General features: G+C 42.4%; 1 protein-coding gene across 3 annotated transcripts; it reads left to right on the top strand.

Moving 5' to 3' along the window:
* The first annotated feature begins 3,439 nt into the window (after positions 1-3,439).
* Positions 3,440-24,495, top strand: fgf24 (fibroblast growth factor 24). 3 transcript variants are annotated; one of them, XM_058649049.1, is made up of 6 exons: positions 3,440-5,231; positions 14,713-15,229; positions 15,394-15,430; positions 18,783-18,960; positions 22,245-22,351; positions 24,188-24,495. In XM_058649049.1, the coding sequence occupies exons 2-6, from the start codon at positions 15,198-15,200 to the stop codon at positions 24,464-24,466; spliced, it is 633 nt and encodes a 210-aa protein (XP_058505032.1). In that variant the 5' UTR covers positions 3,440-5,231; positions 14,713-15,197; the 3' UTR covers positions 24,467-24,495. The 3 variants fall into 3 exon arrangements, with proteins under 3 accessions (XP_058505032.1, XP_058505034.1, XP_058505031.1); XM_058649051.1 differs by lacking the exon at positions 3,440-5,231 and having other exon boundaries at positions 14,091-15,229; positions 18,783-18,951; XM_058649048.1 differs by lacking the exon at positions 3,440-5,231 and having other exon boundaries at positions 14,094-15,229.
* The last annotated feature ends 1,914 nt before the right edge of the window (positions 24,496-26,409 follow it).

Genomic DNA, 26,409 nt, shown 5'->3' with positions numbered 1-26,409 from the left:
TAAAGCCAAATGATTTTGTAATCCCAAATGAGGCATCGGCTCAAAATGACTCCGGTTTACGAGAGTCACATGGATGAAGGAGAGGCGGGGGTGCAGCTGCGCCGTGTGACTGAAGAAAGTCCATGATAAAAGCTCATTCTCATGATATTTCAGGTACTTACAAACTCAAACACATTTCATGCTTGTCTTCCTGACATACTGACAAAGAGACGTCTTTTTTGTTATGATTTTGACAAATCTGATTTATTAATCCCAAAAGGGGAATTCCTTTCTGCCTTTTACCCATCCTCAAAATACTGGGAATCTTCCTAGAACTTGGAAGTTGTTGGCAGGCTGTGAACAGCACCCAGGGAGGAACAGAGGTTGGGCACTTTGCTCAGAGGCACCCCAGCCCCTTGACCTGTCAGGATTCAAACCGGCAACTCCAACTTACAAACCTACTTTAATTTCCCCTCGGCCGTGGGCATTTAATAAAGCTTTCCAAGGGCTCATAGATTCTTCTATCGCTGTCTCTCCTTCAGTGTAGTATTGACACCTGGCCTCTCTTTGACAGATGTAACTACATTGACCTGTTCCTTCAAGTAACTTCATTTCTGTCTTAACTTAAGTTGCATTGTGAGTCTGTCGCGAGCTGCAGAGATTGACAAATATTCCACTTCTGAAGCGTCAGCCTATCAAAAATGTCATGTACCAATCGTTTATACGTTTATCTCAAACACAACACGATTGTTGCTGATGTTTTTTATCCGACTCTGGGCGGATGTGGCGGACATCACATCACCATCGACAACTCTGAGCCACTTAGTTGGCCATAACGGACTCTGCTCTGCTAATTTACAACAGTGTTTCCATCATAGTATGGTACGGTTTGGAACGGTAAAGCCCAGCTCTGTTTTTCCCTGACGTCAGGTTTTGTACAGGAATAGACTGCAGGCATTAAAGTTCAAGGGAGGGATGTTTTTCAGCTGACACTGGTGTCGCTCTACCCTGACCTTACCGTACCATTTTACTCTGGTACCCTAAGGAGAAGAGGGGTGCCAAATTGGAATGGTTGGGGCTGGTTATTTTGGTACTTTTCCTAATGGAAATGCAATTAAAAATATGCCGCACTGTACCAAACCCAACTGTTCCACTCGATAGAAACGTGACTCAAGTGACATGAAGACACGCAGAGGAACGTAGAACCTCACATTTCCCAGATCTGTCATGCAATAACAGATCTAAATTATATTTAACATTTTTCATTGATTTTCATACAAAGGTTTTTATTATCTGCTAAACTCTACCTGTAATACATCATGGGTCAGATGGACATTGAACTGACGATGATACAGGACTGACTTGTTGTTTTAGCAGTGCTATAATTACCACACATTGAACTATAGCTCCACCAGGTTAACCCTAAATAATGTAACACAAATATCTGCTGTGAAAATGTCTATTATTCAAGACATGCTGGAGCATCACACAAACATGTTGTATGAGTTAAACCCATTGACAGCTTTGCTAATATATGGGACCAACTCTCAGTCACATCATTCCAATCCAAACGCCAACGATCACACAATTTGACAGACATAAAAACAACAAAGGTGTTGGTGCCCTGCTGAGACTTTTGCACAGTGCTGTATTTTCATACTTCCTTGGTGGAAAGAAATGTAAGGTCATGTTTCTGCAAGCATGCACATACATCTCTGCCCGCTTTTTCTTCTTCTTTCTTTTGACCCAGAAGGAAGTTTTTAAACACATCTGTACATTGAGTTTGGACAGCAGTTGTTAACATGTGCTAATGCTATATAATGATTGAAGTCAACACTGACTGGTGATAAGATGATTAAAAAGTTTTTTTTTTTAAAGATCCACTGCCCCAGTTTGCAACTTTGCTGGCCTCATGTGGTAGAGAAGTTAAAGCTGTTATTACACTTCATACTTTTGTATTTTTAATCTTAATCTACTCCAGTAAGAGACCCTACAAGAAAGACCTGGGAAGAGTAAAATATAAAACACGACTTTCATTGAGATCCAGCATCTGAACTGGTTAAATGGGACTCCCAACATTTAAACTGTCGCCATAATCCATAATCTGCATCAAATCCAGATGAAACAGTCTAATGGTAGAGTGTCTGATCCTGCGTACACACACCACATTTGGAAGAGCTAGGGATTGCATGAAAATCTTATAGTTTTTGTAGATTCTTTTAACCTGAAGTGGGAACATACATGGATGATTCTGATTGATCCGTCACTAACAGAGAGACAATCCTACATCTGCAGGATCAGACACTCTACCATCAGACTAAGGTTTGTCCAGATCTGATCCAGATTACAGATTTTGCGACAATTTAATTAATAAATTCAGATACATATATCTCACCTCGGCAGATCTGGATGAATTTTGACATGCTTATGTAAGACGGTAATATCTATAAGTTCGTAAAGTTCTATACAGTTTCAGAAAGTCTTCTGGATCCTGTGAATGCAAGTATTAAACTCTTGTATACATATTAATATACATGTACAAAAATGTGTTTACAGAGAATAATTATTTTCTTTGCTGCTATGTTTTTGTGCAGAATCTGACGAGAATGATGTTTTTTTCACTTGAAAATCTGAACATTTCTGTCAAGAACTTCAAAATATTTGTCACAGGCGTGTTTGAAAGAGCGCGTTGTTAACAGTCTCTGTTTCCCCGGGTAGTTTGTTCTTAACTTGTCAAACTGAAACTGCTGAGGGTGGTATATAAATCCACCCAAACACACACCCATCCCTCCCATGATGATTGTTTTGACCTTTGCTCCGAGGAAATAAGGCCATCTGTGCTTGATGTGACAGGTCGGCATCACCTGGATACAAGCAAATAAAGCAGCAGAGGGAAAAAATATCAGGGGAACATTTCAAGCATTCACGGGGAGCTTTCAGAATGGAACAATGCCTTCGCCCCGAGGGGGAAATAGTGATCATGCTGGTATGTTTATATTAGACGGAAAGGAAGCCGTCATTGTCATCACCAGCGATTTTCTCTTTCACGGCACGATTTCTGACAGTTGACTGTATCTTAATAACAATTCCTTGGACGTATAAGTCGATTGTCATGGATGATGCGCTTATGTAAACATTTTTACCACTCAAATCCTTTCCTGTCAGGACTTTTTTTTTTTTCTTAACTCTGTGGCATTGTCCCAAACTGCGTGAATTGTAAGCAAAGCTATTTTTAACCATTCCAGTCGCATTCCGACATGACAGCGTTCTCCGTGGACGTCCATCTGTTTATATACACGTTTATTTACGCTGAGGTCTATACTTTTGGCATTGGGGGGGAGATGTGTATGCGGTAAAGGTTTGGGAACACTGCAGTGACACAGACGCTGGCCGGGAAGTAATTGTGCACATTAAAGGAAGAGGTGGGGGGGGGGGGGGAGTTCATCATCTATCTTCCCGTAAGCTGGCCCAGTAAAAAGAAACACAGCAATAGGACATGCGATTATTAATACAGAAGAGGGAGGTGCGCTCACCTCGACAAGCGCCAACACGCGAGTGCATTACCTCGACGGCTGCTATGGCAAAGATGTGAGCTGCATTCCTCTGCCCACAAACTCAGAGCTTCTTTCCACTGATGCAGAGGAGCGAGGGGGTGTTTGAGAGCTTTACTGTGTAGCTTTACCTCCACATATTCTTCTCAATAACCTCATAGTTGCATCATAATTTATATCCAAGTCCATTTTTTTATAGACTGAGAAGTGGCTGTAACAGCAAATGTGAAAAATATACACAAAATATTGTGATTTCTTGTGTTTTATAGTGTGACTGAGTAACAGTGGCATTATTCAGCTCAGCTCTTGTGTCAGAGGATGATCTGGTATTCCAAAAATTTACAGCCACTTGCCAACTTCTATTTGACTCAATGTTTGCTCTTGCAACATTTGGACACATCTCCCAATCACAAAGCTCATCATGTGTTTTTTTAATGCTGATATTCAGGGCGCTCGTGAATTCCTTTTGACTTGAGTTTAGGCTGGGAAGACGTGAGAGGGGCCAAGGACTTATTTGCAACCACCTAAACGTCTTAAATAGTCTGTCTCCTGCCAGATTTTATCTTTGGTTCACAACAGATTTAGTGCTTTAATATCTAATAATAATTACAGTCGTAAATTTAATGTCACTTGAACAGTTTTTGTGGAGATTTTGTTTGTGTTCACAAGTTTCACTCTCAGAATATTCAGGTGAAAGTTTGACACCTCGGTCAAGCAGCCGTGATTGCAGAATTGGGATCTTTTCCAGGGAATCTGCCGGGAAAGGTTCTGGATGAATGTCCAGAGTGTCGTTCTCCGTCATTTTACAACATGAAATCCTCCCAGTTGTAGCTGGAATGCTCCATTTAGCTTGACGACTGTCAGTGTCTTAGTGTGCAAGGGGCGAGTAGGGAGCAGTATTTGGCAGTTTCCAATTTAGCTGATGGCTAGTTGTTAGCATGTCGAGCGTCATTCCGAGTCTTCCTGCCATCCATCAACTTTAAATGATGTCATTGTTTAAGCTGACAGAGCATAAGATAAGTCTCCTTGTCAGTCCAAGAAAAGTACCAACCTGAATTTTGCCTTGTTTTTGTTGTCGATGACTTAATTCTTGTGCGTTCCAGTGTCTATTATTTCCAAGTTGAAGCCAGAGAGGTGAGGACTGTGGCGCATGTGCAGAGCCAATATCAATTGTACTAATGTCACCTGTTTACCTATATTTTAAAAGTCCTGTTTCACTCAGACTAATACAATAAATACTGTTTTTGTAAATGTCCTGAGTGAAATATTAAAGTTCTCATTTCACCTCCAGCTGATGCTGCAAAATGTTAAAAAGACAAAATCTTGCTATTTCATCTTCTTCAACAATGACTTCATCCACAGTATTGATCTCATGCTTTTTAGATCTGTTGACTTCATCACATTATACTTATATAATAATACATTCTTGGCTACGTTGCTAAGTTTGTTGCCGTGTTGAAGGTGCAGATGATTCGATGGCCTCTCGGCTCCGATTCTTTTCCACGTATAGAACACCAGTTCCAGGTTATAGCAGCTGATTAACAATTTAAAAAATTAATAATTGATCATAAATAATTGACCATTAATGTGTAACAGACATGATTCGTGTCCAGGGTTTGGTCACTGACCACTCCTGCTGGTGCCACAGGGGACTCCGTACTAACAGATGTCATCGTATCCCCAGATGCCCACAATTAAGTGGTGAGTAACATGTTATTGTGCTTGACACAATTGTTGGCCGACTCTTCAAAGAAATACAAACATTTATTCACTTATTCAGTCTTTTCTTGTTCTCCCCTTTTCTTTAAATTGGAGGCGATTACATTAAATTTCACATCTTAATGCACTTTATCTCTTTCAAATGTATCTCTAGTGCAGTTTTACTAAACTCGCCTAAACAAGCTGATGTCTCCAGTCCCAGAGCTTTGACCGTCCACCTCCACCTTGCATGTCGACTCACTCGAGTTTTTATGCAGCCTTTCAAGCATATTGTGTAAGGATTCCTTCTTATTTCTCATTTCCTCTGGTCAATTCCCTCCCCGGGTCAAAGTTCTCTGTAATTCGCGTATGTTTTTATCAGTCGCCATCAGTGTGGAACGCAAGACCCGGATGAACGCGCTAATTTCCTCTTCATCTGCTTCAAACACTAGAACGCGTGTTCATCTTCTGGCCGTTAGCATAGAAAATATAACTATGTACCACTATTAGGGGAAAATGACTTGTTTCAAGAAAAATGATATGCCAGGGCAGCAAAAGAATGGCCCTTGTTAAGTTTTCTTGAAACAAGTGCAATTATCTTAAGTATCTTCAGCCTTAATAAGTAAGTAAGTCCAAAAAAGTGTGTGATTAGATAAATACACTGAATTTAAGTCAATTACACTAGTACATATTTAGATTTTTTGCAGTGTAGCTGTTAGCCATGACTGATTTTACCGGACCTTGCTCTGTGAAATTTGAAAACAAAACTTGAGTTGAGTTTGAACGAGGGACCGAAGTAAAAGATACGATATTGTAAAGACTGTAACTATTGATTATTTTCAGAATCGATTAATCTGTTGATTATTTTCTCGATTCATCAAGTCATCGTTTGATTCAGAAAATGTCAGAAAAATGTTGATCAATGTTTGTCAAAGCTGGAATCTTATATAATATTCACATTTAAGAAGCTGAAAAAGACTGGTTTAAATTCCTGAGAAAACTCTCAAACCGAATAGTTGAGGATTAATTTAGTAATCGATTAATAATCGAGTATTTGTTTCAGTCCTAACTGTAACATTGTCACTCAGCGCCATAAAAAACCTTTGCATTCGCACTAATTTTAGTTTAGTGTAGTATAGTTTAGTTTTTAAAACTTGGTTATATGACAATATTTGCAGTATATAATGATCCAGAGCCACGCCCAGGTGAAGTCCAGCACCGAGCGATACTGTAAGATCCCGGCGTGCTTCGACAGTGAGACTGCATCAATCTTACTTTACTTTATCTTCTGTGCTGTCTAAATTTAGCACAGGGTGATGCAATGCGTCACATACTTGTCTGATGGAAAATAGCGAAAGGCGAGAGTGAAAACATCAGCCATAGCAAAGCTGGATGGATGGATGGGTGTGGACGGGTCGGCGGGTGGAGGTACCAGCCTGCTTTTCCCTTTGTATGTTCAACTTACATCTGGAATGGGCACATTTTTTCTCTCTTTCTCCAAATAACATCTGCAGCTAAAAGCCAGACAGGTAGTTAGAGTTGATTGGTCATGGATGGATTTTCTCTCTCTACTCTTTCTATGTCACTCCCGTGCTCCCTCCCTTTTTTCTATTCTACAAAGCCCAGAGGCTAGTATTTCACTGATTACAGAGTCCCTCCATTTGAATGGTCGTTTGTGTATTGTCAGAACAAAGGGGCGAGCGGCCTCTGAAGAGGTGCTAGACAGGGGAATGGATTGGGCTCAGCGATTAGGATGAGTGGAACTGCAGGTTCAGGCTAGCTTACCAGAGCAGAGACAGATCAAGGAGGGACTCCACTCCAACCGCTGTGGGACCTCTTTCGTGACTGGGAAACCAGGACGTGGAGGCAGCAGCTGGACCCCACTGCAACTTGCTATTACACTCAGCCTTTAAGGGAGGTTTTAGATGGGATGTTTGTGCAAAGCTGCAACTTCAGTCGGGCTGACGTATCACAGGCTAGCCATTGTTAGCAATCAAGTACTTCATTTACTCATTCACTGTAAAACAAGACCGTAAAAGTAGAGTGTGTGTGTGGTTGCTCTGACATTTCTAGTTGGAAATACGACCTGAGGGGGCTTCCAGAACGCCCCTCAAATAAATTCCGTGTCGTACTTTATTTAAAAAAGACATACTTTTGTGTCTCCTCGAAGATAAGTTCTGTATGCACGACTGTAGCACCACAGTCTCCAGTCCAGTTAGTGGTAAACTCTTGTTTTGGCTATGAAGAAGGCGGTAACCATGGAAACGTGTTTGAGGTTATGTGAGGAGGTTACTGCTCCCATACGTATACAATAAGTGCTCAAAAAAATACAAGGAAATACAAACGAGAGTGAACGTCTGCGGAGTTTGCCTGGAACTGCGGCCATGTTTTCTAATTTCAGAAATGCAAAGTAGCTCTTTGTGGAAAACAGGAGCCTGAACAGAGCAAACAAACACCAAGTCATTTTATCCTTTCTGGTTCACAAAGGCCATTAAAAAAACTACACATTCTGTTAATATTTCCACTTCATAATTAAATCTATAACAAAACCTAAGTACTTATGGTCCTATGTCAGATTACACTGTAACTGTAAAGTACAATTGTAAAGTCGTCGTGTGATTTTTCTTGGATTTGCTGTGAAAACTCGTTTAATCTAGTTTTAAAATTCAACATTGCATTAAGATTCAGTAGATTTCATGAGAAACTGGGCGTTGCACCAGAATTGGATGCAAATTCTGTATTTTTCAAACTACATTGTTGTCTGCTTCCTGAATCCGCTCGACGAGACCAAAATCTCATGTGTTGCCACAACAAGTCCGCAACAGACCACTTACACCCGAGGAAGAGCTTTTCAGACAGCGCGGTAATCAGATAAACATTAGCCTGACAGGTTTTGGCTTTGAACACTCACTTAGTACTTCTCACCTTTAACTTGAAGGTAATGACTTGAAATCAAAGTCCTCATCAGATGATGTGGGTGAGTCTGGGTCACACGCTCGCTCGGTGGGCCCCAGTTGTGCTTTTGATTCTACGGCGTCACCTTTTCAAAGCTGATTTTTAATTTACTTTGGGCCTTTGTGTCATTAATGAGATCTATAAAGTGGCACCCGTCAAGTGTCGAGGATGTGCTTTAAACCCAGCCGAGCCAAATGACTCCGAAAGCCAAATACTAACACATTTTGTGTGAATGAGTCAAACCTTCTGGACAGTTTGTGAGTCTCGCAGCGATTCAATGCCACATTACAAACAACCAGCCCCTTCATTAGGTAATTATGGCCGTCCGTGACAACAATTACGGGTCAAACAATTCAGGGAGGAAGAAAAAATGTTAAAGAGCTGACAAAAAACACTTACATCATGTTACTTTCACCATCAGTCCACCCAGTTCTGAAGGCTTATTATGTCATTAAGGCTCTCACAGTGAGGAACAAGACTTTGTGATTACCTCTGCTCGTCCAAGGGAGTTGACATTTATCTGTCAAACACGGGCCAACATCTCAGCGTACATGGGGTCTTAAGGGTGATTCTTATTCGGCTGCAGTATTGTGACACATCTTGGCGTTTGTTCCGTTCTTAGCAATGGCCAAAGAATCCATTCAGGCAGGAGTCGTCTCTTTAAAAATGCACGCAGTCACATTACATTGTGGCCATTGTGGACTGTGTTTGTCCACTGTGAGTGAAGCCTAGTGGGATGGGAGTAACAGTTAGCCACCAGGGGGCGACTCCTGCAACGTTTGCAAAAGTTGGATAATTAGCCTATTTCTTACTTGAAGTTTTTAGGTGTTGGTCAGTAGAATATGTACGATAAAGCATGTCAGATGTGACTCTGTGTCACTGGTTGCATGATTACAGCCAATCCAGTGAGTTAGTTTGTAAGTGCGATGTTTTTGTTTTCACTCTCTGGTTTGTAATGAGTGAAAAACTGAAAAAAATTACACTAAAAGAAAGGGATTTTTATTTTATTGCTAGTGACATATCGAGGGCTCTTCCTCAGACTATTGATGTGTAAAAGTCACATGAAACATCAAATATAGACTGAAGTAAATATGTAAATAAACACAAGCATGGCTGTCCCTTCAGTTGATAACTGGAATAACTCATTCTAAATAATGCAAAAGTATTCATAGAGAACAACAATAATAACAGAAATAAGTTCTGGAATAGTTCATGTTTGAAGAGCCTGGAGTTCATATCTCCACAAATCTTCAAAGATAACTAAAGAAGTCACTTGAGACATATTGTCTTTCTCTGAAAAGAAAATAATGAACTCAAATCCTGTCATTTTTATTTGTGTTTTTGGATATTTCAGGGAGGGGTGATTGGGGGGGGGGGGGGTTGAGGCCACTGAGGTTAGTGGAGCTGTTAATATGTTGCGCATGTGCCGCGGTGCTCGGCGATGATTTGTTGAAGAGCGACGCTTTAATTTTCACCCTTCACTCCTGCTCTTCCCTTCAAGGCAAAGCCTTAATGGTCCTTAATGACTCCATGCAAACAACGTGTGGCGGGGGACAAATTACTGAAGCGCTTCCCGCTTCTTTTCCTCCTCCCTCTGCTTCAGGTGATACTTGAAAGGTCTGCGAGGTAGCTGGGCTGTAGCTGCACTCCCCCTCACTCTCCCCCCCCCCTCTGGCTCCTCTCTCTGTCACCTTCCACAATGTCAAGGTGTCACGACCCCATTACGACCCGGGCCCATGTTAGCTGTTAGACTTCGGTAGCCTTCAGAAGGACGTGGCTGGCAGTGTGAAAAGTGGATGTGAGTGTGTGTTTAGTGAGGGCGGGGGTGTGTGTGTGTGTCTGTGTGTGTGTGTGTGGGGGGGGTCAGTGTGTACTAATGGAGTGAGGGTGATTTCAGTAAGATGAGAGGAAGAGGGACGTCCTGTTTGAGTCTCACATGCTTGTCGTACTTAAAATAAGCTTGTTTCACACTGAAGTTAGCAGATTTTTGAAACCTGGATAAACTCACTAAAGACGGTGATTAGCACCGTAGTTGGTGTTTTTTTCACCTGCAAAAACAACAACAAATTCCCTTTGTAAAATGTTCGGCCAAGTCAAATTGTATTCAATTGAATTGTCAAAATCACACTAAAAGAAACAGATCATGTGATTAAGAGTCAAACGACTACAGATTGTAGTTCAGTCAGACTCAAGTTGGCCTTTGCACTCTGAACATATCGTAGAATTTTAGCTTCCAGGCTTATAACAAAAGCAAAGGACGGCACACAGACGAAGGAAACCATGACACAAATGTTTGTTTATGCTCTGCCAGTGCAAAGACTTGAATATTTTAAAGGTTAAAGGATGTTAGGAAGCCTCTGAAGCGCTGACATGCTAGAAACCAGCTTAACCCGAAACCACCTAATACTAACAAGCTGCTAAAAACATGGGTGTGTATTAGCAACACCTGGTAGACGCACCTCACTCAATAAACCAATTCCCCACTTGTGTTTGTGTACTGGGACAACGACAGGAGTCTGATGAGGCGGCGTGGTCGAGCTCCGACCGCAGCTCGTCTTTAACTCTGCGATCAACAATTTAAAGGTGAATTAAGATGAAAAAAAATTAGAAGCTTTATTCCAATTTGTAAAAAAAAAAAAGTAAGATTTGTTCAACTCATTGTGTCAGAAATGACGCTTTTTCCCACAAAACTGATATAAAAAACATGCGTTCATTGTGGAGCAAATATCAAAAACCTGTTGAATCAGGTTTTTTTAACCAGTGGGAATTGGGTAATAAAGGGCTTCTGGGTGGCTTATGGGAGTCGGCGGTTACCCCACTGCATCAGTCGCCTCACCTTGGGAATTGAATGGGACACATGTAACCCCCCACACCACCCCACCCCGAACCCGCAACACAGCGACTCCCCCCCCCCACCTCCTTTAAGTCAATATGTCCGTGTCAGAGATGAAAGTGCAAAGTGGGAGGGACGCGGAGGGGGTCCTGACACTAATGTAGTACACTGGGCTTCACTTACTGATCTGCCAAGTTCCTTTGTGGAGCCTTAAATGCCTGCTCGGGCCCTTTGAACCGCTGAGCGCTTGCCCGCCTTCAGATGCCTCCTCCTTCAGCTCCAATGAGATATCCTCAGTGACATTCCCACAGTCCCGTCCTCACACACACACACACACACACACACACACAAACCCTGTGTGCATGCGGCAACTTTCAGTCGTTTAAAAAACGTTGACTTTGAATTTCAGAGCGCAGAGAATCACTGAGGCTGTGGTTTTTCATGAAGCCAGGTAAACCTAGACCTTTAACTCACTCGCTTGTTTTTCTCACTCCCTCACTCTTGTCAGCTAATCTCTGTGGGTAACCTTATCCCAACTCTTGAGTGCCCTCCTCCTCCTCCTCCTCCTCTTCCTCCTCTGAGCCTCAGAAACTGGACTGAAACGGCTCAGCTCATTCATAAAGCTCGCTCCTGTGATGCTGTGATCAGAGGCAGCCTGTGTTTGATGAATTCCCACAGTTTCATCAGGTTATCTTTGATTATTTTCTTGCTCTCCTGGTGTCAGCGGGGTCATCTGTGGAGGCAACAACTCATTCGACTGATGAGTGTGAAGGTGTTGCTCTAAAATCCTTCCCCGGTCGGCAAAAACACAAATAAAGAACAAATAAATAAGTCGTCATTTAACATTTTTTAAACATTTTTTATCGTCTGTAATGTTCACGCAGGAATTTGCTGTTTTTTTTAAAGCCCAATAAATGGACAATTTTCCATGACAGTTACTGTATATTACACTTTTGTGTGGCAATTATAATCCTTAAAATCTTTATCTATTCACTTGTCTGCGTTTTGACTGAACTTAAGCAGCAAAATCTGTTTTTCCTGAATAATCAGAGATCTTATGATGTTATTCAAAAACAGTAAACATGTGTCACCGGCATTTGATTCAAGTTATTCATCTCCTGTAAAATCTTGTCTTTTAGGTCAACGGTAAAACTCCACCTTGTCCTTCATCGGCTTTTGGGAGATCTCTTTTTGTTAGAAAGATGTTCGGTTTGAATATTTATGAAGGTTCAGGACCAGAATACATGAAAATGATCTGGATTAGTGACCTGGCCTTGTCTTTATTATTATTATTATTATTATTATTATTATTATTATTATTATTATTATTAATAATAATAACAATAATAATCCTGTGATTAAATCAGTTTTTGAAGAGGGAATGTGATGAATTGACATTGCCACTAACGCGCTGATTTCTTCTTCCTGAGCTTTATTTTGGGGAGCAATGCAAACTCAGGCACCGTCTCCAGCTTCATACAAACATTCATCTTCCAGCTGTTGGCAGTGAAGTGTTTTTAGCAATCCTAACATTTCACAGCGTGGGACAGAACTCAATATTATTTATTTTATTGTGGACAGAAAGTGAAACAGGAACAACTGTGACATTGTGTCTTCGGAAAGTTGTGTTGTTGTTGTTTTCTTCTTTTTGACGTCACCTTTCGCACCAGTTAATTTAAGTTATTTAATTTCAACCCATCAAATCCATCCAAAGTGTAGCCATGTCATTGTCAAATAAACAAATTGGGAAAAACAGGGGCCTTGCATATGCTTCTTCTCCTGCTGCTGTTGCTCCTGCTGCTGCTGCTCCTGCTGCTTCTTCTCCTGCTGCTGTTGCTCCTGCTGCTGTGGCTGCTGCTGCTCTCTCCTCCCCAGTTGTGGATTTACAGCTATGCTCTGAGGAGTTTGGAACAAAATATGTGCTTAAAGAGGCGATGAGTGACTCCACAGCACTGGCTCTGTCACAGTCGCTGCAGTAATTGCTGTTTATCGTCCCCGCTTTCTTCAAAATAAGTTGTCAGGTGCTGCTGTTTTGGACTTTCAGAGAAGTATTTAGCAGCAGCAGCAGCAGCTGAGTGTGAAGCCATATTTGATCAACCGCAGCCAAAGACTTGCACATTTGTAAAGAAATGTTCAGATGATCTCCTGCGGGATAATTACCACTTGCCTCATTTTGCTGTGATTTCCCCGTCCTAAGGCAGACAAGTCTAAATTAGTCATGCTTTAGCTGATATTATACGTCAGTTGTGTTGCAGGGATTATTAAAGTGCACTGTGGTTGACAGGATCAAGCCTTCTTGTTGGGCGCGCAGCCATGAATCACTGTTTTAAACCCACTTCAGCTCCACCACATCCACATGTGTACATGCAGCGGCGATGGAAAGCCTCATGTTCTCATAAATCACCACATGTGTTTTAACCAAAGCCATGTAGATTAATATTCCGCTGTAATATCATAGATTTTTATGTTTGTTATTTGTCTGTTTCCCCCTTGTGTTGATCAGGAGCTGCAGCTTTTAGTTAAACAACTGTTTTTTCATTCCCCACTAACCTCACAACAGGAGAGCTTTTGAAAAACCTCAACATGGGAAGTTATGTATGTAATCATTTAGAATCATTCTGAATATCAATAGGGGCAGGAATGCCGAGGATCCCGTTTTAATGGGACAATAAAGGCCAACCACAAAGCTTTTCTCCCCCCCCCCCCAACACACACCCTCCCTCCTCCCCTTCTTCTCTTTTTTTTATTTTTTTTTTAAATGGCAGCAGGGATGTGGGTTCACTTTACTGCTTTCAGCTCTGAAGCGCTCGTAAACACATTCGCACCTCTCTTTCATTTAAATGCGGGATAAGTTATAGCACATTATTGGGGAGAAAAAAAATCGACAACAACCTGCATTTGAATGCTGTCTGGGATCCGGGGGCCAATCCACAACCCAGGTGCAGTTTAACAAGCGCGCAGTTTCAACACGTGAAGCAACTGGTTTGTGTTTCACTCAGGATAACAATGCAACAACAACAACAACAATAATACTATAATGATAATAATAATAATAATAATAATAATAATAACATTAGGTCATGGAGGAAAAAAAATGAAAAGAGGGAAAATAACTTTTACCCGAAAGTTAAATCACGTGCTCCAATTAAACTAATAAATAATCACGCAGGTCTAATGTTGTTCTCTTTATCCGGATCCGAATCGCATTCAAATCCTCTTCCACACTTAAATGACTCTACAAATACACAAATAAAACAGCTTCTCATTCGCCCCCCTTTTTTGCGCAGCGCTTTGCCCACCGAGAGGGAGAGGGAAAAAAGGCTGATGGTCTCTCAAAGATTACCCTATCAGGTGCAAACCGCTGACATGTTTCCACCCACCAACAACAAAAAAAGCCTCACTGTGCCCAAATCTCAGAGTCACAGACGCACAAACACCACTGACAGGCACTGCTGCGCCATCCTCAGATCAGCCAGCCCAAAAAACGCTCTCCAGGGATCCGCGGCTGCTGCTTTTCACACAAAAACACAACTTTGTCTTCACTTGGATACGTTTTGTGTGTGTTTTTAGCGACTCTCTCCTGGTGGAAGGGCGTTTTATTGTCCACCACATCTCCCCGTCTTTCTCTTCTTTTTCACCCTCCGTAGCACTTGGTAGAATAAAATGACCCACGCAAGGTGTGTGAATCCCCCGCAGGTACGGACGGAGTTCAGGAGGCTGTGATCTCAGTGGAACAGCGGGATTGGGATTGTGGCACAGCTCGACTTTAGGTGCGTGAAACTCGGGAAGGATATCATTTTTGGACGAGGGTATTTTTTTGGAGAGACTGAACCATTTGGCACCGGTTTACGGAGACGGATTTTAGAGGACCGCGAGTACACTGAGCTGCGAAAAAATAATCTACTGGATTATTTCCCCCCAAACAAGGAAGCACCTAATGTTGCACTCCGTGACTCTCCTTCTGCTCTCCGGTGATCTATCCTTATTCTGGGATTCAATCTCACACTTACCGCCGGAGTCGTGTGCGTAAAGGACGCACGAGGAGAGCGAAACGCCAGAGAGAGCGTGTACGCGTGAGCGTGTGTGTCTGTGTGAGAGAGAGCGCGAGGGGGGCTATTTTGCCAACCTTCCTCGGCCGGAGCCCTAAATCTGTGGAAGCAGGTGTATTTCTGCAAGTCAAGATGTCTCCGCTGCCTTCGAGGTTCATATATCTGTAAGTTTGCCCTCATCTCTGCTTCGCTTTGCGCACAAAAATCACGCATTCTTACCAATAGAAGTCGCCAGAAACTTCATATTAGCGCATTGCTGTCATTCAGGTACAGACTGTGTTTGTGCTTCATGTGATTCACTCTCCTCCTTCCTTCTCTCTCCTCGTAGGTGTTTACACTTTCTGGTGCTGTATTTCCAGCTGCAGGTACGTTCACTCTCCTTCATTTAACTCCGCATTTTGTGTTGTGTGCGCGCGTGCTTCATGTGTGTGTATGTCACTTTGTGCGTAATGGTGCCGATGGACAAAAGTTTGTTTTCAGGCTTTCTAAAATATACAGAGAATTGCTTTGATCAAAATTCAAAAAGACATTGTTTTAAATCTATGAAAATAAAAGTAATGCAAATAAGAAAGTGGTTGGAATTAAAATGTAATATAACAGCATAAAAAAGTAGCGCAAATGCAATCGAAACGAGCGTTTCTATGCGTATTAATGTCGGTGCGACAGGTTACATGAGAGACTGCTCCCCAGACACCTTTTAAATGGTCGAAACACGAGTTAGAAGGAGATTATAATAAAGTGGCTGAAATCTGAAACGCATCATTCCATTCGCACCGGGATGAATGTGCCCACAATCTGCAGGCAACGCAGTTAGGATTAAAACCAGTTTTGTGCTTAATCTGGAGTTCAAGTAGCTGCGGTTGTTGTTGCGTTTTATTGCACAAACGGTGGAATCGATATTTGGGGGTGAAGAGTTCACTGTTGCGTGTGTATTTATTTATTTATTTGGTATTGTCTTGGTCTCGCGCTGAGCGGTGATGATCTGCAGCTTGACTGTGAAGCTCTGTGTGATCGCTTTATTGGTAAATGACGCGATCGAGCGGTTGTTTCAAATTAATCTCTCAGCCTTGTTGTGATGTGAAATATTAAAACAGATGAGAGGCACCTTCATCATCATCATCATCATCTCCTCATCCATGTCTGTGAGTGTGTTTGTTTATTAGATCACAGCTTTGATGATGATGAGTGTGCTTTGTTATTTATATAAACTAAAATGTTGGTGTTTGGTGGTAAAATAACACGTTTTTGACACAAAGTGAATCTTGAGTAAAACTTTTGCTGAGATAGAAAACAAAAACCAATCAATTGAAAGTTATGTAAGTGTGTTTGCACAGATTATTCACACAGAGCTGATACAGCTGGTGAAGTTTCATTTTATTATTATTCTTATTTGAATCGCTATATGTTTATTGTGCTTTTAAATAAGAGTGAGATAAGAGACACGAGTGTTTATCAAACAACAAGAAATCAACTGTCTAAGTAGTTTCAGTCAAAAAAGGCAATAAAAATGCTGGAATAGCCCTTTATTTCCATGTCAGATTACCAACAGTTAATGGCTCTGTGGTTGTGATTCGACAAGAGAAAACAAAAGCTCTCACCACACATGGCAGTTAACTTTGAACGCACTGCCAACACGAGTGTGTCTGTCTGACCCTGTGTGTGTCTGTCTGTGTGTGTGTGGGTGAGTGTGTGTAATGAAGAGGAGAGATTAAAAAAACACACACACACAAAAAGACATATCTGAGATGGAGGCGACAACTAAAGCTTCCTCAGAGAAGACGAGCAGCAGACGTTTTGAAGTTTCAACCATATCCGTTTTCATGCTATGTCTTTGAAGAGCGGCGGCGACGGCGTGATAAAAACCGCTTGTTGCTCGTCTTCACCTCGACCATGTGCTTAGGCTTGTCTCTCCCTCCACGCCAAACGCAACTGTCTACCAAACACACTTTTATGTTTGTTTAGAGACGGGGAGATTTGGGGATAAATCCCTCAGCGGCCCCGACAAGGCCATGTTTTGTTGTGTGTGTGTGTGTGTGTGTGTGTGCGCGCTTGTCGGCTTTGAGGTTCATCCTGAGGGAGAGTTGACAATGTGATGATGTTGATGTTTGACTTTTTCATAATGGCGTGTCATTTCCGACGCTTTTGTGTCTTGTTTACAGACAACACTTTCAATATTCAGCTGATTTTTTCTAATATCTTTGATTTTACATTACGATATTTTCTTGGTTTTCATTCCAATGCGTCGCACATTTGAACATCTCTGTGTCTTCATGAGTAAAGCCAATATCGGGAGTGGTGTTTCTGAGATGAGCAGTAGGTGGCGCAAAGGTCTGTGTCAGCACAGTAGTATTTACGTAAATGAAGAGCGGTGATAGCTGTGGATTCATGTTTGCGTTTTGTTACAGTAGTGGAGGAAGGTTGTGGTTCCCGCAGAATCAGTTCTAATCAACATTTCAAGACGTTTCCAAACTGTCCTCTGTTGCCATTCAGATGTTTTTATGCCCATATTGAAAATGTTTTGGTTGAGTTTAGTTTCTTTTGGAGAAGCTGGATGAGAGTGAACAGAACTCGCTTTGATTGACTGTTGTGATTCTGTAGGAAATGGAATAAATGTGACTAGTCTGGGAAAGCGGCCTTGAGAAACTTTAGCTATAAAAATGTAACGCAGCAAATTAAGCAGGTCGTGATGCCTTAAAAACCAATATTACCTCGTCGGCCTCTCATTTTCTGCCCTGTCTCCTGTCAGGAGTAACATCATGGGCGTGTTTCCTAAAATGTCAAGATACAGAAGCAGCTGTGTTCCCGTTCAGGGCCGGGATTCTCTGAGGTTCCACATTTCTGGACAGAGTACGTCATAGCACGGAGAAGAAGGAGCCGGAGCTTCTGCCTGATGCTGCGTCTTAACAAGTCACTGGAGTCTGTGAGAGTAGACGTTGGATGAGTCGACACGTGAAGTCAGATCGGTCTGATGTGGTTAGAAAGTAAAGATCAGGATGAGCCACAGTTTCCCATCATGTTTGCTGCATGTCATCAAATTGACCAAAGGTAGAATAACATGGACGTGGGGTATGTAATGTGTGTATAATTAGCCACCTGAGAACAGCCACATAAAAAGCCATTACTGTGCAATTACCAGACAGACGTACAGCTGGGGAAACGGGATCTCGGCGTGGACTGAGATTCCAGGGGCTTGTGAAAGTATACGTTCGGCGGACGCGGTCGCTCTCCTGACACACGGGTCACGTCCGCCGTTTCCGTTTGTCAAGTTTACGGTGACTCGTAAACACCAGGGCTTGTGGTTTCTGGAACGGCAGAAAACTTACTTCCATAAAAGTGTTTTCGTGGTGCGACGTGCCTCTCGCCGTCCCTGTCTTGTCTTCAGTCTGCGTCGTTTCCTAATTTATGGACGCGGTTGTTGCCTGCAGGCAGATATGTGTTTGATGATAGTGCAACAGGTCTGGGTGCTTCAGGTGTATAATTGCTGGTGGCTCGCTCGCTTGTGGAAATGGAGTACAGGTTTCTCAGCATCGCCAGGGGCGCACAGTACACTGAGCAACAGAACCCGACACTATTGCACTTGTTCTGTGGTATTTACAGGTTGTTATCTTCGATTTTTAAAAACCTGGAGGCACAATTCTTTTTGACAGTGTCCATAAAACAACAGCGCACATCACAATCAACACCTGTGTCCCTCTCTCTCTCCTTTTCCTGTCCCAGGAATCCCAGCAGAGCACTGCCGATTTCACGTATTACATCGAGAACCACACGAGGAACCCGGACGACCTGAGCCGGAAGCAGGTCCGGATCTACCAGCTGTACAGCAAGACCACGGGGAAGCACGTCCAGATCCTGGGGAAGAAGATCAACGCCAACGGAGATGATGGGGGCAAGTATGGTACGGGAGAACTCCTATGCATCTCACCTGACACTTTAAAGCTAGTCTGGGATGAGACATCATCACCACCGTCCACCTGGGTTTAGGTGCATCTGTGTGTTTATTCTTTGGCTTCGTCTTCACGACTATGTTTCCGTTTAGAAATGTGCATTTCAGACGAAACAATATGTGTCCAGATGGTGGTTTTAGCTCCATTTCTGTGTCCATGTATCATGCGACCGTTATGATAAACAGGAACTAGATTCTCTAAAGTTAAAGAGTATTACAATCAAGAAACAATGGTGAAAGACGGTGAAACAGAAACTGAAAGTGAGTCTCAGATTTGACTAAAACACACCAAAGCAGAGCCAGCAGCTTTGGACCGGGATCTTCATGAGAGCGTAGTCGTGCTCACTTTGGCTGTTTACCACCCAATGTTTTGGACGTGGTTGTCAATGTTCTGCTTGGCTTGGGAAAGAGTGGATGAACACTTTTGGGAACTGCTGGTTGGAGTTCACCAAAAACATGTTGAAAGTGTTTCCTGCAGCAGTCGATTATCCAGAGCAAATTTACTGCATTTGTTTTTTTCCACGCTGATTGAGCTCAGAAAACCTCATACAGAGTTTTTAGATTTGCTTCTAAGGTCACATGTGACGCAATTGTGTTGTATTACTCAACAGTGTCGTTGAGTATGACGAGTATGACTAATGGAATTGTGACCGTTGATGCTGGGAAGTGTAAATCAGCAGCGCTAGAGTTAAATATACATTTGCTTCTGCTTTGGTCGTTGTCGTTTAAAACTGTAGTAGAACGTTGACTGTCCAGTTTCGTTAAAGTGTGTTAAAAACAAATTTACGTGTAGCTGCTTAGTAGAGCAGCCTGTAGGAGGCGCCCTCTCTCTCTCTCTGAACTGCCACGTGATTGGTCAGAGTCTCCCGCCTCAGACAGGCTGGGTTTCCCCAAGACTAGAAACTCTTGTCAGAAGGAAGTGCAGAAGTCTAGTTCTCTCTTTCAGAAGTGAGATCACTCCATGTACAGTTTTGACACTAGCTATGGATCACCATGTTGATTTGGTACAGTCCAACACGATCAGAAGATGATATCACTCACATCCACGTCGCCGCCCCCCATGTGGGGACTTGTTGACCATTTGCGATCCAAACCTCCGCGGCAGCAGGAGTGAGATGAGTGCGGCCTTTGATGCGGTGGCTCAAACATGAGGTGGAAGGACTCGCGCTTGAATTTCACTCACAACAGCTGACTCACCGCTCTGAAAGTGCAGGTCTCACATGCCTCTGAGTGAGTGTGTTCAGTCACAGATGCGGCGAGGCGAACTTTCCTCACTGCTTGTTAGAGCTTGAGTGGAAGCAGATCCAATTTTTTTCCCATGAGGCCTTGCCAATTTTTTACCCTCCGCCCCCTTCTCTCTCCCCCCTCCTCCTCGTCTCCATCCAGCTGCAGTACCTGGCACCTGTGAACTCCTTTGCACTCACTAATAATGTGCAGGAAGACTCTCTCTCTTTGCTCTAATCGATCGATCGAACTTTCAGTCACTGCAGCTCCGTGAAGAAGAGCCACAAACCGCCAAAGAGGGAATAGATCACCTCACGTCCAGATATGGACGATGCTTTTCCAGAACACTCTGTCCTAACTGACGCTTAGCGCCGATTTATGCTGATAAAACGTTGCGATGCAGCATCAAAGTGGACGATTCTCGATAGACGACCCCGCGCTGAGGTCGACAAATGCTGTTCATATCACACCGACGTTCAGAAAGAAAAACAATCGCTGAAAAAGGAGAAGAAATGGAGCGGCGCCTGCGTCATCGCTCACAGTGAGACTGCAGTGTACATTAAAACTCAAATATCCTCTGATTTTTCATTTTCACTGCTTTATGTACCAACTATGGCCACCTGTGGAGTCTGCGTCACTGTGAAACATACCCACAATCCCCAGAGCTAATAAACACAACATGTCCGTGACCCCTCGCAGACTCACTTATAGCTGTGGCATTCTGTTCTGATTAAATAGATTCACTCTTTTCTTGTTTCAGACATTTTTGTTATTTTGTCATCACCACAGGGCAGCCTCGAGGATTCCTGCACTCAGACTCAGCTTCCAAGAGATTATTCAAGTGTCATGCTCGTACATTTACAGATTTTTAAGGCTGTGGATTATGTGGATTACAGTCCTGAAGTGCTTACACTGTAAATAAAAGCAGCACATTCCCTCTTTTGTAAAGTAAATGCCACTTGTTAGTGCTATTGATGACAGCGTGATTCCCCTTAGTGTTTGTGTTTCGCTGGAACCATGACTCAAGTATTTAATTAAGTTTGCAGAAGCCTGCGGCTGCCAGACTCTTGGTTCTCAAAAATCGGTAGTTTACACTGAGAGGGTGAAGATAGGGTTTGGCTGGAGTCGAGAACAAAAGGACAAATGTTCCGTCAGAGGGAAATATTGTTTTATTTGATGTTCTGGGGCGAGGCCTCATAACTGAGGTGGATTTATTTTGGGTCCCGCTCCTGATTTGACTTTCACAGAAGGAATATCTTTTACAACATCGCTGCAACGTGTGTGTTCTTCTTCTGGGAAGAAATGCAGACTTCTCTTTTTCACCTTTACTGCAGGTTTCCTTCTTCCCACTTCCCCCTCCCCAGGGTTGGATTGTAAGGTTGGGGGGAGGAGAGGAGTTACTTCTGCCCCCGAGCTCGTCCCGTCCCCTGCGTCTATTCTTCCTCTCCTCCCTTGAGTGCCACTGAATGGCCCTGTGTGTTAAACAAATGGATCATCTTAACTTTTTGATTGAGTGAGCACAGACTAAAGGGAACTTGAAACCTAATCCTGAGGGGCACATAACCGCTCCACAAATGTTTGGCCGATCTCTTTTGCCGGCCGAGGGGGCGAGCGGAGACAAAGGTGACCTCGCAGGGGTTCACATTCGGGCTGGGGAGGTTTGCGGAGGATTCCGACGAAATAAAAGGGCCGGCGGGATGAGTCTTTAAGAGTGGATTATTGCTGTGTCGGGGCCAAGTGACGACGGCGTTGTTGGTTTGGTGCAACAGGACGTTCAAGTGATTTTCCACTTGAGTTATTTGCTCTGGAGACTTATTGTTGAGTATTAGGATCAATTAATTCTAATGATCTTTGATGGTCTCTGTGGTGGTGTTTATCAAGCACCATGTATATATAAAAAAATATGTTTTCTTACGTCACTTTCCTTTTTGTGAATTTGTAAAATGCTCCTACGTTAGGAATTTATTAAGACCCTAAACTGACTCCGCCTTCTCTCTTTGTTTTTCTTGCAGCTCTTCTTGTGGTCGAGACAGAAACGTTTGGGAGCCACATTCGAATAAAAGGAAAAGAGAGCGAATATTACATCTGCATGAACGAGAAAGGCAAAATAGTGGGAAGTGTAAGTACCGACTTTTCTTTCTCTCTCTCTTTACCGTCTGATCCTTTTGTGGACGTTGAATATCGGCAGTGACGGGATTGAGTTGCCATTTTCTGCGACCAAAATGAATATTTTAAGGGAGCTCTTAATCCAGGCTGAATTGAACACAGGCTCGGATCTGCTTTCTCCTGCTGTTTTTGTACACCCTAACAAAACCCCTTTGATAACTCACAGCCATTCTTCCATTACGTAATCGGCCCACTCCTTTGACACTCGATCAGTCAATTACGGACTGCAATCACCACAATGCATTGAGAGACTAATGGTCACTTAGGAGAAATGCCATTGCAATTATATCACTTAGTCACACCAGGTGGCCACAAGCGCAGGGCGACTGCATACGACTTAGATGCGGAAAATAAATGAATATGTTGTTTCTCCAGAGCCGCACATGATCGCGTTGTGTTCACAACTCACGCTGAGCTGCAGTAAATCTCACACACGCGTCCACTCTCTCGTCCTCCTCTTTTACACCACGACACCATTATTATTGTTCAAAATGACTTTTAAATTAGTGTTAGTTTTCAGTTTGATTCATTCTAAAAATAAATTGTATCATAAATCACACTTTATTTTTAGGAAATTACCCAAAAGTTGAAGAAGAAAAAATCTCTATTCTTAGGGAATTTGGAGAATTTAATGTGTTTATCTAAAGAATTAGTCTCCTAATCTGGATAATCCACTGAATTGACTTAAGTCTCTCTGTCTAAGCTGTTGACAGTGAGGTGTAATCCTAATAAAGAAACACATTTTTCACAGTTCAAGACTTAAGCTTGTTATCCAAGTACATGAGGACAGTGTAGTATCACAGTATTATTTAATCATGAAGCTATGCAGCTATATTAGCTTAGCATAAGGACAGGAGGACAGCAGCTAGCATGACTCTCTCTCCATAAGTGAAAAACTTTATTGTTTCTACAGACAAGTTACAACATAAAACCAGCTTTAATATGACTTTGTTTTATTGTCATTAAAAAAACAAACATCTCGCTGTTTTCATAGTTTTAATGCTAAAGCTAAGCTAACTGTGTACTAGCAGTGCTAGCTAAACATTTAGCACACAAACTGATATAGAACTGCATTCACTTGCATGTAAATAAGTGCATTAGCCAAAATATCAAACTATAATTATAAAAAATACATCTAATCTAAAAGGAAACTTAATAAAGGCTTAAAATAATGTTAAAAAGCAAAACTACACAAGATATAATATGAGTTATAATAATGCATTAAGGCTTTTTGTATGTAAACAGCAAAGATTTAAGATAAACGCTCTTTGTTTGCATTAAGTTCAAGCCGATTAAATTATACATTTTACCAGGAAAAAAAAAAATGCATCACATGAGTTTTACAGGAAAAAAAATGTAAAAAAATTTTTTTTTATTTTTATTGTTATTTTACAGTAATAATAGACTTAAACAAAACAAATGTCACGCATTGGACCTTTCAAGGGACTACACATGTAAACATTTTTAATGTTATATTATAATTACAGCAAAGCTGTAACGATTCATTGACTGTCACATTCATTTAGTAATCAGGTCATCTTAAATGTTTCCTGCTCCATAGAACAGAGAAACCATTAAAACAGACTTCTTTAGGTTTAGGTTTATCATTTTTGAGGTTTGAGAGACACTGATCGACGTTTTCTGACATTTTATACACTAAACAACCAAATAATCAACAGAAACAATCTGTAGCAAACCACTCAAACAACAATGCACTGTCGCAGTGGAAGTAACCAAACCACTCTGTTAATCATTTATGAACATCTTATTTCCCCCCTCCTCTCCGCAGCTCGACGGAAAGAGGCAGGAGTGCGTGTTTATCGAGGAGTTCCTGGAGAACAACTACACGGCTCTGGTGTCGGCCAAGTACAAAGGATGGTACCTGGGCTTCAACGGCAAAGGGAGGCCAAAGAAAGGCCCGCGGACCACGCAGAAGCAAGACGCGGTCCACTTCATGAAGCGCAAGCCAAAGGGCCAGGTGGCCCCGCTGGAGGAGTTTCCATTCACCACAGTAACTAAGCGGACACGAAGGGCTCGCCGCTTAAAACACAACTCCAAGAGGAACTGATGGGACGAGTGGGACAGCACTAACTTTCCTCGGAGGGTGGGGGGGTGGTCAGGGATCGGGGGAGAGGAGAGGGTGGGAGTTGGGGGTGGGGGGGGGGTAAGAGTTGGTCGGGCTATAACTGAAAATCTCAAGCTTCTTCACTTCTGTAAAAGAAAGACGGACAGAAAGAACAAAAAAAGTCAAAGAGGTTTTATTTTTGTATTTCAGGTTGACTGAATCATTTGGATTCTTCTGGGTTGATGTCATTGTGCTAACGTGTCATGTTATTTATACTGGATAAACTAAAGGATTCTGGGAGACATTCCCGTCACCTTGGTCCTCAGCTCCCTTTTGAACTGTACTTTCTTTTTTGACAATGGGGACTGAAGCGGGAGCTGACGCAATGTTATAAAAATCAGCCAACTAGAGATTTATTGGAATACCTGGCGGTTTTTGTTTGTGTTGCCCCTGACAACATGGATCCCATACTTTCCACTGGAATCAGACACCATGGAGATGAAACAGAGAGAGGTGGCAGTCACAGGTGACACTGCGCTGCCGGGATGACTGTGTAGCTTTTAGTGCAATATTTTACAGGTCTCTCTCTCTTTTCTCTCTGACTCCCTGTCTCACCCCCGCCGCCCCCCACATGTCTCTCAACCTCGGCTTCTCTCGTGGCTCCTGGAATGCGCCGAACCTTCCGAGTGCGGTGTGCGATTTCCTTCACATCGTGTGATACGGCTAAAACATGACATGCTTTGACTAGTCCGGCACCAGCCGATGCTTTTAGTGTTCCATCACAATCTGGAGACGGGTGTTAATCCCCTTTGTCGCCCCTCACACTCACTTCCTCACAAGCGCTTCATCGCGTGCATTAACGTCGTTCCAGAAAAGAAAGGATGCCTTAAATCTTCTGAGTGTGTGCTACCTTTGGTGATGAAGACTTCCTCTACCTCCTCGTTCTTCTAAGTTTATCTTTACCTAGTCTGACTGCGTGTGTGTTCACTTAATCTCAAGAACCTCTCGGTTGACGCTGACCTTTAACTCGGCTCTTAATGTGTTTTGTTTTTTTTCTTCTTCTTTCCCCTCCTCCAAAAATCATCCGTCTAACTCTGAGCTCATCTTCACTCGTATCGCTCTCACTGGATGAAATCCTCATGCTCGTGGGAGCCGTGTTTGTCACACGCTGCAGCTCAGTCCAATCACGACGACTCGTCTAATCCACCAGACGATTCAGAATCCTGAATCCTGAACCCGTCTCACTGTCGTGTGTGTTCACCTGTCTGCTGGCAGGTTTTGTATGAGTTGCTACTAACAACATGAAACATTTATGATTTTTTTTTTTTTTTTAAAGAAAAACAAAACAAATGTAAACAAAAAATAATTTTATGACTATTATTAAGATATTTATTGCCTCCCTTTGTAAATAAAATGTGATGAGTTTTATTTGGCCTCTGTTAATAAAAATGAGGACTATATTTTAAAAGAAAAGGGCCGATGTAATGTGTTTGTTGCACCGTCGAGGAGAGGAAGGTGAAAGTTGTGTTTTTATTAGATTGGCATTCGATGATAACCGCTATCACGATGCCATAAAAGAGAAATGCTGCTGGTAGCGATTGGTCGGACATAGCGTACATTCCCTTCTCCTCATACTGCCAAGGTATGCATCTTTGTATACAAACCCTGCTATTAATACCACTTTTTAAAAAAGAGAATTGCAACATCTCTTACCGCGAAGGGCAGTGAGTTCATGTTTTTTTAAGAAATTAGATTTTTATATTTCGTCTTTATCAAAGTCAATAATGTGATAAGTGCTGAGTCGTGCAGTGCGCGGCACGTGCGCCGACGTACGTACATGTACCTGAACGCCTCGCTCTTAAATCACGACGCACTTGGATGTCAACTTATTTTCCCAGCGTTAGCAAACAAAGAATATTGTAGACATTTTTTTTTCTTTCCATCTT

This window comes from Solea solea, chromosome 14 (assembly GCF_958295425.1).
Source record: "Solea solea chromosome 14, fSolSol10.1, whole genome shotgun sequence".
Classification (NCBI taxonomy): Eukaryota; Metazoa; Chordata; class Actinopteri; order Pleuronectiformes; family Soleidae; genus Solea; species Solea solea.
Note: the sequence above shows the minus strand (reverse complement) of the source record. Positions and strands in the feature narration are given on the sequence as shown.